The following is a 14,499-nucleotide window of genomic DNA, read 5'->3' as shown; positions in this document are numbered from 1 at the left end:
GCTTGAGCTACTTGCACTGTACATCACTGGTTTGTAGGTGTGAGTGCACGGATGAAAGGTGCTTGACACGTGACAGAAAGGCTGAGAGACTGAATGTCACAGGAGCATCAAGAACTTGCCTTGATTGGGAGTTAAAATAACTGGATATAATAAATCACGACTGACCAGTTGGTGCAGACAAGAATTGTGGGAGGAGTCTTGGTACATATGATAGGGACGTGCCCAGGAGAATAATAACTGGAAGTGCTGGAAAGCTCTGTGGTGAAAGTGGACTGATCTGGCTGCCAGGCTGTGCTGACATCGATCTAGCTTTACAAGCCCTCAATAAAACAGACTGGGGAAACATTACTACACCCATGCAGATATCCAAAATGATAAGACACGAGGTGTAAGAGCATGTGTTAGTGCTAAGCCATTGCCCAGAGCGTGATACAGGTCAGAGTTTAGTGCTGCATTTCCCCCAGGTGAGGCCACACTGACTCACTGGAGTATTTTATGAGGGGCACACACTATTATACTTTGTGAAACATTTCCAGGTATCATTCTCCTGTTGCTTTACCATCCATAGCTTGTATGTACCCAGACTCCTTCAGTGCATGTGTCACATTCTCCCTGCCAGGCTTTTCCTCCGTTGATGCACTTGGTGAATCCAGTTTAGCGCTATCACACTGTCTGGTGTTCCCTTACTCCATGACAAATGCAAAAAGAACCTGGCCTTTTTTGTGTGATTAAAAAGAAAGAAGCTTTTGTTCTCCAATGAGGTGTGAACAAAACTTGTGCTTTTGGCCTGAGCATTTTGGTTATGAGAGACAGGACAATGGACCTGGGATCCATTACATCAGATGCAAACCTTCTGCCCAAAATCCTTTCTAAAAGACACAGACATCTCTCAGTCAAGAAACCATTGGGAAAAATCAAGCCCCTGCTTTCACAGACCAGAGAGATAGCAATGTAAAAATCTGATTGATTCTGCCAGTTCCTACACGGAGACTTTTTACAGCTGGAGTCAAAGCACTCCACTATTCTGAGCATACAGGAAATACAAAGGAGAGCAGAGGCAAATCACAGGCATGACTCAACATTTTGTTTTGCAAAAAACACCCTGTGAAGTGCATATTCCATAAACTTTTAGCAGTCACCGTCAGCCAGAAGGAGACTGCCTACTAACAGTGCAGGTGATCGCTTCGGTGTTTCCAAACAGGGTGGCCTCTCTGAAGGGCAACAGTCTTTGTCAGGAGAAGTCTCCACACGACTTCTGCTAATAATTATGACCAAGACAGAGGTCAGGCATGGAAAACTGATCTCTGAGCCCAGCTAACACCACACAGTCCACCTCTCTGGCAGTACTCACTCTGCACACCAGTTCTGCCCCTCTGATAACCTTAGCTCCAGTCCCTCACCCACCATCAGCACCACTTAGCAGGAATGGCCACCAAACACAAGGCCACGACTGGAACTTTCCTACAGCTCTGCAGATGGATGGTATCTGTTTCCCTGAACTGAGGGAGGGACAGTAGGAAGGAAAAGGGGAAATGCAAAATCCCCCAGACTAGGATGGCAGGAGGCATCTCATGCAAACAGCTTGGTTTTAATACTGTCACCGGCACCCCTAATAGCACAATCTTTCCGTTGATTTCACTGTCCTCTGAACCAAACCCTAAGAGTCTGAGCATGCTCAGAGCAGATTTACAGAGAAGGAATTCAGGGGGGAAAAAAAGAAAGTAAAAGGCAAACACTGTGTTACATAACTATTTTGTGATGTTAACTGAAACATCACATCCCGCTGAGGATGGCTGATGGTGCTGACCATGAACAGGAGGATTACAAACTATTGTCTGCCCTCAGGTAAGCAGGGAAAAAAAGAGCTACAAAGCAGCTGCTTTGGAAAGGCACACAGAGAAGAACGCACCATTATACTCCCAAGTGACGCTCACACCTGAATCCTGAATAAATTCTCCAAGCACGAGCATGCAGCGAAGTTCCTCAGGTGGCCTCAACGTAACATCTATTATCCTTCTGCAACTTCCACTCTCCCAACACTAAAAACAACGTTCTTCTTTAAAATAACTGCTTTCTAATTTACTCCTACAAAGGAGGCCGCTCTTCCTCTCCTGTTACCGCAAGCATCATCCCACCTTCGGAGGGGGCCCGGAGCCCACGGAGCAGCTGTGGCGGGCGGCTCCCGGGACGGGGCGGGCACGGTACCGCCGTCACTAAAGGGCTCGGCGGGCGGTACTACCGGGCAGCATTCCCTGCTGGAGCCATGGCGATCTGCGTGCAGCTCTACACCGGCGCCAGGATGCCCGTCGTGGGGCTGGGCACATGGAAGGTAACGGGGGCCGCGGTCGCTCCATCTCAGAGGGGCTGGGTCCGCAGCCGGTGCCGTCTCCTCCGGTGGGGTCCGGAGCGCTCGGAGGTGGGCAGGGAGCGAGGACAGCTCGGCTCGGTGACACGTCCCCGCCGCCATCCCCGAAATCCCGCCCGGGATGCCCTGTCCCTCCGGTGGTCTCCGCAGGCAGAGCCGCGGCGCTGCTTTGGAAGCCGCTTTCCCTGGCGTGCCCTCCGTCCCTGCCGTCCCCCTCCTGCCGCGGGGGAGAGGCAGCCCTTGGGTCTCCCCAGCCTGAGAGAGGGCGGCTCCGTCCCTCCGGTACCCGCCAGGGATGCGCGGATCCCATCCATCCCCTGCTATCCCATAGCCCGGGCTCCCGCGGCTGCCGCGGCCTCCCGGGCCCCTCTCCCTGCCCCTTCCCGTGCCGCTGCGCTGGAGCACTTCCCTGCTGCTTCCGTGCTGAGTAACTGTAGTCCTGGGCGATGTCCCTGGGAGTCATCTGCTAACGAGGTATGGCTTTAGAAGACCATTCATGCGTTTCGAGCAAGTTCTGACAAAGAGGTTTGCACTGTTGTTACGATGGCTACAAAATCACTGATCTATACAATGCCCAGAAACAAACATTGCTGGATTTGTATGAACAACGTATGCCAACGTTTCTTTGTGCATAGCTCTTACACACCCTTTCAGGGCATAGAGACACATAGAATTGCACATCTCCTCTCTCTCTGAAGGAAGCAGCTGACATAACTTCAAATTACAGGTGGGATGTGCTCCAGGACGAGCTGGGCTAGATCACAGTACAAGACTCCAAAGAGACGTGGATGACTAAGGTGTAGCCCACTGCCCTCCCCACAGAACTAAAATTTTCCCAGCTGGGCAGTTTGACTGTTTCTCTTCTTCGACACAGCACTGGGAAGCGAGGAGTGCTGGGCAAGAGGCACTGCAAAGCTCCCTGGCACAAAACTTGGTTCCTCCCGTCCACCTCTGGTGAGCTGCACAGGTGTTGGGGGCTCTGATCTACTTGGCTGTTGGCTGAGCCCACGTGGGACTGGGGCTATGGATAAAAGGCTGGAGGCTGTCTTCAAACCCAGCAGCCTGCATTTGTAAGATGAAGAGAGCTTTAGGAACATGGCATGGAAAAACTCTACTTAAAACCCCATTGTATGTGTTTCTTTAGCTGCTAGAGAACTAGGAAACGGCCTGTATGCTCTGATTTGGGATCTTAACCTTCTTTTTCCAGTCTGCAGCTGGGCAAGTAAAAGCTGCGGTGATGGCTGCCATCGATGCCGGGTACCGCCACTTTGACTGTGCCTACGTGTACCAGAATGAGAATGAAGTTGGGGAAGGGATCCAGCAGAAAATCAAGGAAGGCGTTGTGAAAAGAGAAGACCTCTTCATAGTCAGTAAGGTAAGGTGACCTAGGATCCAGGGGAAAGCCTGCTTTGTGACAACATATGCATAGAGGGCAATTCAGAGCAGTGGGGAAAGGCTGTGTGCTGTAGTGTGGAGCAGTTAGGAGAATAGTTCAGGCCCATACTGATAGAAACCTCTTTTTGTCTCTCTCGAAATTTTGTTTTGTATTTTGTAGAGCGTTATTTAAGATGTGTTCCGCATTCTCCATTTTCATGGGACTGTTCAAAATATGTGTTAAGCAGAAATGGTCCCAAAAAGGGTGCTAGTTTTTTTCCTTCTTCTGGAAAGAGATTTAACCCAGGAGATCAGAGTCTGCCTTGTTTTTTTCTCTAGCTGTGGTCCACTTTTCATGAGAAGCCTTTGGTGAAGGGAGCCTGCCAGAAGACTCTTGCTGCCCTGAAACTGGATTACCTGGATCTCTACCTCATCCACTGGCCTCTGGGGTTCAAGGTACAGTAACAGCAGTGCCCTTGGTTTTCACTCCTGGGAGAGCTCCTCAGAAGTGCCAGGGGTGCTTGCAGCACCACTGCTGCTGCAGTGCAGGAGGAGCCGTGCCTGTTGTGCCAGCGCTGCCCCAGTGCTGCCCATCCCGCTTTCCTCTGCCCCATCAGCCGGGCCCCTGATCCCCGCCCCGGGACCGCTGCCTGCACAGCATCCTCTGCCCTCCTGACAACGGGGAGGCAGAGCCAGCACTAAGGTCAGGCCTCTGGCTGCAAGATTGACTCATGCTGCTTAACTTTTGGCTAAATCATCCTTTCCTGCTTTGTGGGAAGGAAGGCTGTACTTTGCTGCCTGACAGGAATTCTTTTCTTTGCGTGTTACAGAATCACAGAACAAGAGAATGTTTCTGTCTTCCATTTCTTTCTTTAATCACTGAGTCCTTATTGAGCTGACCTTTGCTGTAGGGGCCTTAAAGTTGTTCCACAGACCTTGGATTTCAAAAGGTGAGACTTTCTGACATCCATGTCAGAAGTACACGAGATACATCTCACCCTTCATGTACTTCAAAGGAGCCGATGTCTCAGTCTGTGTCTAGTCTTGGCTTTTTCTTTCTGCTGCAGACAGGTTAAGACCTCCATCCTATCTGTTGCTTTTGAGCTTGTCAACTGTTGGTCATACTTGCAAAGCTGTCATGGTTAGTTTTATGTGAACAAAGACCTTGAATAAAAGTGTCATGGCATAACACTCTGACATCTGCACACTGGATGTGGAGCGATGTGGAGATGTGGGGTTCTATTTCTGAGTTTGTACATCTGGGGTGTTCTGATTTGCCTAGTGCCACCAACTTAAACGGATGCTCCCCTCACAGGACACCTGTGTTCACATAATACCTTGTTCAGCAGATGTGGCTTGGCCTAAACCTGATTTAAATGTTCCTGGGCCCTTAACAGGTCCTTCAAAAACACCTCAGTTCTCTCTTAAAGGAATAATAGAGGAGTACAGGAAGCTTGTTTGTTCCACAAGTGGTGTGATTTGTTTATCTGTATGTGTTCTAGTGAGTCACCACTTTGCTGGGTCTAGGAGATACACCTGACCTTCCTAGTAGGAATGATTCCTGATCATTCCCACTAGGAATGGTTGCTGGCAAACATTGCCAGGAACAACGTAGGGCAAATATTAGTATTTTCTGTACTAGTAGCTAAGGCCATCATGGTCTTCAGTTGTCTTGGTATTAACTTGCCAATAAAAAGAGTGTTTCAATCATTTTTTTCACTGACAGGCAGGAGAGGAGTTGTTTCCCACAGATGACAAAGGCATGGCTATACCCAGCAACACAGATTTTCTAGATACATGGGAGGTAAGTTCAGCCACAGTGGGAAATCATGTCTTCTGTTACTGGCAGCCTTTTCCATGCTTGCATTACCTTCAGCAGTCACAAAGTTCTTATATATTTATTGCACCATATACAATGTAGCTTTTCAAAACATAAATGCTCAGTCAAGCTGATAATCTTTAGTGAAGCTGCAAGCCAGACTGCTTGACCATACCAGAAACAGAACTGTCCTCACCACTGTTCTTAAACTGCTCAAATACACTTTGCTGAAATAAATTAGGTTGTGATCTTACCCACAGCCTGCCCTTACAGCTCTCCCGTGCTGGCTCAAGAGCACGTCATTGATTATCCTGATTTCCCATGTGTAAATAACTGAGAGTGAATTTCTGCCATCTCAAGAAAGGAGCCTCTGGATTTGGGTGAGATGGAAGAGGTGACACAAATACACCGGTGTGCACTTTCCCCTAAGAGGCAATCTTTGCAGCTCCAAACAGTTGTCTTTCCTTGCCCATGAAGGGAAACAAAGCCACACCAGGAAGAATTCCTTCAGTCTTGTATACTGGTTGCTGACTGTGCTCCTCTTTCTGCCAGGCCATGGAGGAGCTGGTGGACTGTGGGCTGGTAAAAGCCATTGGTGTCTCCAACTTCAACCATGAGCAGATCGAAAGAATCTTGAACAAGCCAGGACTGAAGCACAAGCCTGCAAATGTCCAGGTGAGCTGCAAAGTGGCTGCAGGCGACTGGTTTTGTGGGATTATAAAGATCCAATTACAGCTGCATGAGGAGATGGGAAAAGGGAGAACAGAGCAGACACAGCACAGTTACACCCTGTGATTACTTCTGAGTACACATAAAGATGTTGTAGATCTGTGTCCTGATAGGGAATGAAGTTGTGGTACACAAATTACAACAAGAACTTCTTAAAATACTTGTTCTGTTATTCGTAATGGCATCAGTCTGTTATTAATAGCAGGTAATTGTTCACACAACACGTGGTTTTTTTCTCATGCAGGCATGCACAATTCAGTCACCCAGCTGAAAAAGAGAGATCAGTTTTAACTATCTATGCAGAAGCAGAGCATTTATTGACACACTAGTGGCTTCCTGGTATCTACCCTGATTTATGTAAAATAAAAAATAAAGTGCTTGTATACGCACATATCAAAAAAAATCACCTAGCCTTTGTCTGCATACAGCAGCCACTGCCCCTTTGTATGCAGGAGCTGCAGAAGTTTATCCCTTCAAGGAGCCTTGGACAGAATCAGATATCTCTTACAGTTCTGAAATCAGTACTTCTTGCAGGTTCACTAAGAGTACTAACTTCCCTCAGTCTCCAGAGCCTGCCAGTCCTTCCCCTCCATGTAGTTACAAAAAAAAGAGCATGCTAAAAGGAAAAAAAAAAAGCATCTCTGTCCAAAACTATGGAATCCATTCACACAAATTCATGAGAAAGGGGCTTCTATGTCTAGAACAGACAAGGGAGAGGACAGAGCAGTGCAGCATGTCCTTCTCATCCCACACCATATTACTGCTGACTATACAAGGCATTGGGGTTTTCAATACTTGCTAAGATGCTGCTTAGAAATCTGAGAAGGACCTCAGAACATGCCAAAGAACCAGGGCCAAAGAACCCGGAGATGAGCCCTATGAAATGCTCTTTCCCCAGAGCAAAAAGAAATCTCACTGTAGAAGTAGGTGCTGTAGAAAACTAAGGCTGAATAATACCTTGCAAAGACTGGCACATGAGGACAAATACCAGCCTTTAAGTGCATCAGGAGATAGTGCCTGGAGTGAGTTACAGCTGTATTCAATCAGTCTCTATACTCTTCTGTGGGCAGATCGAATGTAATCCATACCTCACCCAGGAGAAGCTGGTGAACTACTGCCAATCCAAAGGGATTGCTGTGACAGCCTACAGCCCCCTTGGCTCTCCTGACAGACCATGGTAAGGTTGCTTGCAATTTGTGAGGGAGCTGGCATGGATAATGCTTGGAGCACTGAGACAGCCAGTATACTATTAGCCATTGATCCCAAAACAGATTGCTGGTGCTCTCTCTCCTCTGTGTAGGGCAAAGCCAGAGGATCCTTCCCTTCTGGATGACCCCAAGATCAAGGAAATTGCAGCCAAGCACAACAAATCCACAGCCCAGGTACATGGATGCCAGACTGTGGGTACCCCTCCCTGTAACACAGGACAGCTAATGACAATGTAGAGGACAGGCTGGCTCTTTGCTCCCAGTCACCTCTGGTGTGAGGCAGCAGTGCAGGTCTGTTTTCTGTGTGGTCTGCAATGCACACTCTCAAGTGTGCCCTGACTGTCATCACGAAACATTTTCTTGACCCATCTTCAAATGCTGTAATGTTTCAGTCTTCATCTCAAGTCCTCTTGCACAGAATGTGATCTTGACAGAAGTCTGGGTGAGCAGGAAGATTTGACTGGCCCAAAGTTGAATGGGAAAGGAGGCCTTTCACATGAGGCTCCACCACTTCCCTCTTTGCTCTCCAGGCAGGGCAACCAGGGCTGCAGGGACAGGAATGATTTGAAATGCAGCTCTGCAGAAGTACAGCTTAAGGAAAACAGCTGTTGGAACAGGAGGAATGATTGAGTTGTCTGTTCTTGCAGGTTCTCCTTCACTTCCAGGTCCAGAGAAATGTGATTGTGATTCCCAAATCTGTCACCCCACAGCGCATTGTGGAGAACTTCCAGGTGAGGGATCACGAGTGAGCTGGGTGCTGCCCCTCAGGGATGGCTGGGCTTCTCCCTGCACAGCAAGCAGTGATCCTTTATCATTCTTCCCAACTCCTGCTCAGGCAAGAACACCGGGCTTCTTGTCTGTTTACACCCTCTGCTCAGGGCTAAACTTAAGGTTACAACTGGAGAGCAGGAGTGAACCAAGTTCTTTGGAAACAGTGTGCTGATAATTTTAGCAGTCCCTTTACACGGTGTCATGTACTCTGCAGACTAGAGATGAATTGCCACATGGTTCTTCACTGGCACTTGAGTGCAGTAGCACACCACAAAAGGCTTATGTAGAGCAAGCAGTGTTAAGAAAACAGCTGTGGTGTTCACAAACCATGGTGCTCTATTGTTAATTCAGTGGTCTTTGACTGCAGCTGCTCACCAGGATTTCAAAAAGCCTAGACAGATTAAGTGAAATATGGAAGTCCTGTAGATGTGCCTTTGGAATAGTGTGGAATAGTGGCAGATGCAAGAGCTTGCCAAGAGTCCTGCAACAGCTGGCACGTGTAATTGCAACTTTGGATGAATTTTTCTATTCCCTCTGCCAATGCCTTCTTGGTGATACAGAGAGATGCCTTTTTCATGAGTACTCATTTCTTCTAACCAGCTTGCAGACTTGTTCTTTAATTTTGTGGATTTTGCTTACAGCCTCTGGTTTTTTCAGAGAGGTGATTTCCAGCTGTTTCTCTTGTTAGGTGTTTGACTTCAAACTGACTAAAGAGGAGATGGCAACCATTTTCAGCTTTAACAGAAACTGGAGAGTCTATACAATGAGCACGTAAGTGGTAGCATTCAGTATTTGTTTTTCTCCAACCCCTTAAGTTATGAATACTATATACACAGAGGTTTTACATCTAAATACTGCCTAGAATGCCAAGAGCCTGGATGATGAAGTAATTGGGATGTTCCAAGTGTACAAAAAACACATACTATAGAGGAAAACAAATCTGGAACAAACCCATCCTACAACACAGAGTTCATATCCCACCTTAGTGGCTTCTTTAAGCACAACTAGAAAGGAAAATTGTGACTAAAATGAAGTCTTCTATTTCCTTCAGGGGCAAAACTCACAAGGACTACCCGTTCAATGCAGAATACTGAAGATGTTCATATCCTGCCCTCTTTCAGAGCTTGGTCTAGTATTTTTCCTATCAATTTATCTAGCTTTCTTATTGCATCTCTCCTCCTGCAGCCAGTGAAGTCACAGCAGTGATTATCTTTTGTTTGTATATTTTGTGGGGTTTTTTTATATTCAGTGATTATCTTTTGTTTATTCTTTCTGAAAGATACAGTAAAATTGTTCCAAAAGAATAAACTGGGGGCTGTAATAATTTTCTGTCAAAATGTGGATTGAGTAATCCACATTTAGCAAGGGAGAGACTTTGAACTACACATTCACATCTATAATTTATCCTGTTTCAACACAACAGGCTGAGGAGGATAGTTGGCAGTTATGGGAGAAAAATCTGAGAAATGTGAACTAAAGGCCAGCAGTTTTATCACTCCAGAAGTAACTGAGAAAGGAGTTTTTCCTACTTAGGAAAAACTTTCCCTTAGGGGGAAAAAAAAAATCCATAAGCAGAAAGCACACAGGTGCGTGGTCGGCAGTATCTTCAGGCAGGTTTTCTCCTGGATTTTCCCCGGGACAGGGCACACTCCCGGCGGGCAGCAGAGGGCAGCCAGCCCTCAGCCACTCGAGCCAGCCCCATTCCCGGCAGTGCAGGGACATTCCCTACTGTCACCCAGCCCGGGGCTCCGGCTGCTGGCACCGGGAGCTCAGCCCCCAAAGTGCCGGCAGCCCCGCTGGCCCTGCCAGCCTCCGGGCCAGCTTCTTCTCCTGGCCGCACCCCCTGCCCCTCTAGCTCCATCCGCATCCCCCCTCAGCCCAGCCAGCCATCCACCACTGCCCTTGGCCCCACAGCCCCAGGGGACAGCAGGAGGTATTTGCTTTTGGGGCTGTGTCACCTTCTCGCTTCCTACGCCTGGGCAGGTGACCAAACACAATCATAAAAAGTTGCACACTGGGTGTCAAGGCAAAAGAGTAAGACTTTTGTTCAAGAAAACAAGCACCTTACGAAATTCTTTCCAAAAGTTCCACTTTCAAATCATGAAAATGTGATCCAAGGATGTTTGCTTTGCAGCTTCCTAAAGGAAGCAACCCACAAAACCTTCTGTAATCCCCAGGCTGAGGTGAGACAGCTCTGCTGAGATCAAATACATATTTTTATCAACAATAAAGCTACAATGTTGCTATGATGCAAAAATTTAGATCACTGTCTTTTTAGTGAATACTTTCTCCAGCACGGGTTACCCAGTGGCCCATAGAGCCTTCAGGGGTTTCCTTGTTCAAGCATGACTCATCCACCAGCTGCAGTCCCCTTGGAATTAAGTCCTTTCAGCATGGATCTCCTTCAAAAAGTGCACCTATGTCTCCAGAAGTATTCCTGAGTCACAGCACTGCGAACTTAAATTCTGGCACCAGACAGGGTGTTTATATCTGTTTCAGTGGTCTCCACCTAGGTCACCACTGCCATCCCTTGATACCATCTGCAATTTTTGTTCTTTACATTCCACCCTGCACTAAATTGAAAGATATACTAAGAATTGTTTCACCCTTATTCAAACTCCATCTTTAAAATAATCATAATCTTACTGTATATTCATTACTCCCCCCCTTGCCCCAGCAGACCTCACCACTGTGAACATACGACACATCCCAAACCCACCCCTTGTCCAGCAGACAAAATTATCAGGATCAACACTGGAACAGTCAACATATTTTCCAACCGCTTCTAAAACGTTTTCCAAGCTGAACTCCCAGCATCATCCTTGGTCATGCCACTAATCTGCCCATGTTCTGGCATGCACCATCCAGTACAAGGTGTGTAAGTTACTCCTTGATGTCCCAAAAGCTTATCAAGAGATACCAGTAGTAACTGTGCTCCAACCTTGGAGCTTTCGGGCCACAGCATCAGTGGTCACCACTTCTTCAGGGTCCCTTCCCCCTTGCCTATAAACACAACCCAGCAGTCCAAGCAACTGAGGGGGAGTCTCATCTGTGGGATAAGCAGAATCAGACCATTGCTCCCCACAGCTCTTCACTGGTGGATCCTAAAGCCTCTCTCCCATGGGAAGGGCAGTGCCTGCTAGTAGCAGAGAGCCCAAACTTCCCAGAACTCTGCTCTTACAAGGCAAAAAGCTGTATCTCATTTGCTCCAGTTTCCCAGCACCGACACAGCCACTGCAGGGACAGCTGCTCCAAGTGTTCAATATTTCTGGAATTTCCTTCTGAGCAAAGGACTGTCTGAGAGAGCACTGACATTGTGGGGAGCAGCACTCTTACCTCCACAGGCCTACCTAACCTTGCAGTTCAGGCTGCCTGAAGAGGCTTTGTTTTCACTTCGCCATCAGTTTCCCCCAAGATGCCAGGGGAGAAAGCATCTGCCTCTCTCTTCCAAGTCATCTTCCCACCCAGTGCTGGTCTGCCCAGATGCCTCCTCTCTTCAGGCATTTGCACACTGTGTGTACTCACCCCTGGACATGCACTGGCTGCTCTACTTCCACGACCTGTGTATTCCCAGGGTCAAGATCATTGCTCCTTCCAGAGTTCCTCTCACTACTCCACTTCTGGACTGTGACTCAGGTACTGAGGAGAGAAAAAATAACACAGAAGAACAAGTAAGTCAGTGCCTTTCTCCCCCTTCTCCAGCCTCTCTTTAAGCCAAACACCAATCCCCTCCCTGTCCTCCTCTCCACCCCCACTTTGTCACCACAGATTACATCCAGGCCATCCCAGTCCCTCCCTGGAAGCAAGGGTGGCTCGGAGGGTGATGCTGGGTGCTTTATGCTTCCTTTCACCACTCAGTCCTGCTTACTGTGTCCTAGAGCTCCTGGGTGGGCAGTCTGCTGTCCCCAAGACTGCCACTGTCCCCAGGGCTGCCGCTGTCCCCAGGGCTGCCACTGTCCTGCCCAGCAGGGGTGGCCCAGCCTACAGGACCCTCAGCAGCCATTCCCTTTGGAGTGAGGTGCTGCCCTTCTCACCAGCCAGGGGCACTGTGGGGGACACACAGGTGCTTCCCATCTGCCAGAGCTCAGTCAGCCCAGGTACAGGGCCAGTTTCAGAGCTGGCCAGAATCAGTCCTGACCAACCTGAAGCAGTTCATGGTTTCCCCCTGCCCAGAGAAACCATGGTTTCCCCCCTGCTGCGCTAAACCCGCCCTTCCCACACAATAATCACCACAGAGGGGTGGCAGGACTACTTCCTCATCCTTGGCTGTACCTGGGGCTTGTTATTTCAGCAGGTGCAATTAAAGGACGAAAGCATGAGGACAAAAAGCATCATCAGCTCTGAGAATATAGGAGATCCACCAAGATACGCTCCTGGGCTGATTTGAGCTCAGAGTGAAAAAGAGGCCGAGGTCTTCTACAGTCAGGGCTGGCCAAGCCGCTTAGATCTGCCTCCTGGCATCCAGAGGTTGATCTCAACCCCCCACTGAGCAAGATAAATCTCTCCTCCAAGCGAGGCTGAAATTCTTGCTGTGCTTCCCAGTGATTCAAGCTTGAAGCCTGCGTGCTCTCACCTCCAAACCCCGGGTCAAGCTGCACCTGTGTCTGTCAGTAGCTCTGAAGTTGCAGACCCCTGCAGCTCTTCCCCTTCGTTGTAGAGATGATCACACCTTGCAACGCTGTCACCTGCCTACTTTGCCTTCATGTTTTTTCAGCAGGCCACTGGGTCTCTCTGGTAAACACTGTCCATAAGGACATACCCACTTCCATTATTTTGGGCCCTGTTCTCCGATTCCAAACACTGCTGGTCACCAAAGTCACAGCCTGTGGTGAAATTACAGTTACTAAATGCAAAGTCAGCAAAACAAACTGAAAACTCATGATATTATGCCTCCTGCTTCAGTGCACGTGGATCAAGGAAAAAAAAAGAAAGGAACACCCTCCTCCCCTTCACAGTTCCTCATTGTCAGTGGCTCACATGGCCATGTTATCAAGAACAAAGGACACAAGATTTAGCAGGCTGGCTGTCACAGGGTGACACGAGCAGTACTTCTTCCTCCCCCAAGGACCCCACCAGACCTTTGGGAGAGGCAAACAGTAGAAGCTGACTGGCCTTACAGCTCTGAGGGGAAAGGCTCCGACTCACAAGAGCAAACAGCAAAAACAAAATACAGAATTTCTGCCTGAAGTCTCTTGTGACAAGATGAAGGCATCTCTCTGACATAAAACCATCAGGGAAAATTCAACCCAAGTGGTAAGAGATAAGCACCAAGTTGTGTAAAGGTTTTGTGATCCAAGTGAAAGCACATCTCATCCTGCCAGGGATGCCTGATAGTGCTGACACAAAACAGGATGAACATTAAAGAGGAAAACCAATTACCTTGCCCTCCTTAGCTAAATGGAGCAAAAAATATGGAGCTGCAGAGAGCAGGGAGAGGCACCCAGAGCAAACGCTCACACCTGAAGAAACTCTCCACATGTGAATAGGCAGCAAAGCCTTCCAGGCAAGCCTGGGTTTTTCCATTGCGCTGTGACGTCTTCAGCAGAACAGCGAATGCTTGTCTGCAAAAGCATCAAAGCCAGTTTCTGATGTGAGACTGCTGGCCACTACCACATATCATTACAATCGTGCATTTTACTCTGCAGTGTCCTCAGCACCTCCCTAAAGGCAGAGGGACAGTATGATCATTATGTCACTCATTAAAAAGTCACTGTTCCTCTTCTGCGACTTTCAAAACACTTTCAAAAAACCTCTTCTAAAATTCAAAATAAAGCTGGGTTTTTTTAGATTCACTCTGTCCTAAATTGGTCCTAAGCCACAGTTCGCAGTGGAAGCTGCGTTTGTCCCACTTGGCACAGGGAGCATCTTCCCCTGGGCTCTCCGAAGCCGGGCACACCGAGGTTTCTCCTGTCGTGTCGCTGTTATCGGCACACAGGACCACAAAACCCCGGCAAGCCGGACCAGCCCTGGCCACCAGGGCGCTGCTCCAGCAAAGGGCTCCGCGCTTCCATGCCCTGAGACACACAGCGAGCCAAGAGCGCTTCGGGCGCGGGGAGACAGTTCTGTCCCGTGTCCCCTCTGTCATCCGCAGCCCGGGGATGTGGCTCCAGGGCACCGAGGTGCTGCGGGACGGTCCGTGTGCGGTGAGCGCAGCCCCGGGGCCAGGCTCGTCTGACACAGCCCGGGGGCTGCGGGACGTTCCCGCACCACGGAGCCGCAGACGCTGCCGGCTC

General features: G+C 48.7%; 1 protein-coding gene and 1 long non-coding RNA gene across 3 annotated transcripts; one reads left to right on the top strand and one right to left on the bottom strand.

Annotated features, from left to right (window-relative positions):
• The first annotated feature begins 2,137 nt into the window (after positions 1-2,137).
• LOC125324498 (aldo-keto reductase family 1 member B10-like) lies at positions 2,138-10,527 on the top strand. 2 transcript variants are annotated; one of them, XM_048300432.1, is made up of 10 exons: positions 2,138-2,329; positions 3,573-3,740; positions 4,079-4,195; positions 5,466-5,543; positions 6,111-6,233; positions 7,358-7,464; positions 7,588-7,669; positions 8,143-8,226; positions 8,955-9,037; positions 9,318-10,527. In XM_048300432.1, exons 1-10 carry the CDS (start codon positions 2,264-2,266, stop codon positions 9,358-9,360), a joined length of 951 nt encoding a protein of 316 aa, XP_048156389.1. In that variant the 5' UTR covers positions 2,138-2,263; the 3' UTR covers positions 9,361-10,527. The 2 variants fall into 2 exon arrangements, with proteins under 2 accessions (XP_048156389.1, XP_048156388.1); XM_048300431.1 differs by lacking the exons at positions 2,138-2,329; positions 3,573-3,740; positions 4,079-4,195 and adding an exon at positions 4,602-4,689.
• Positions 10,528-11,742: 1,215 nt separating this feature from the next.
• On the bottom strand, positions 11,743-14,463 carry LOC125324499. The gene is made up of 3 exons (XR_007203006.1): positions 13,646-14,463; positions 12,840-13,089; positions 11,743-11,905 (listed from the first exon to the last, which is right to left on the bottom strand). It is a non-coding gene; the product is annotated as an uncharacterized LOC125324499 (long non-coding RNA).
• Between the last annotated feature and the right edge of the window lie 36 nt (positions 14,464-14,499).

The sequence above is a fragment of the Corvus hawaiiensis genome, chromosome 4, assembly GCF_020740725.1.
Source record: "Corvus hawaiiensis isolate bCorHaw1 chromosome 4, bCorHaw1.pri.cur, whole genome shotgun sequence".
In the NCBI taxonomy this organism is placed as follows: domain Eukaryota; kingdom Metazoa; phylum Chordata; class Aves; order Passeriformes; family Corvidae; genus Corvus; species Corvus hawaiiensis.
This window is presented reverse-complemented; position numbering and strand designations above follow the sequence as displayed.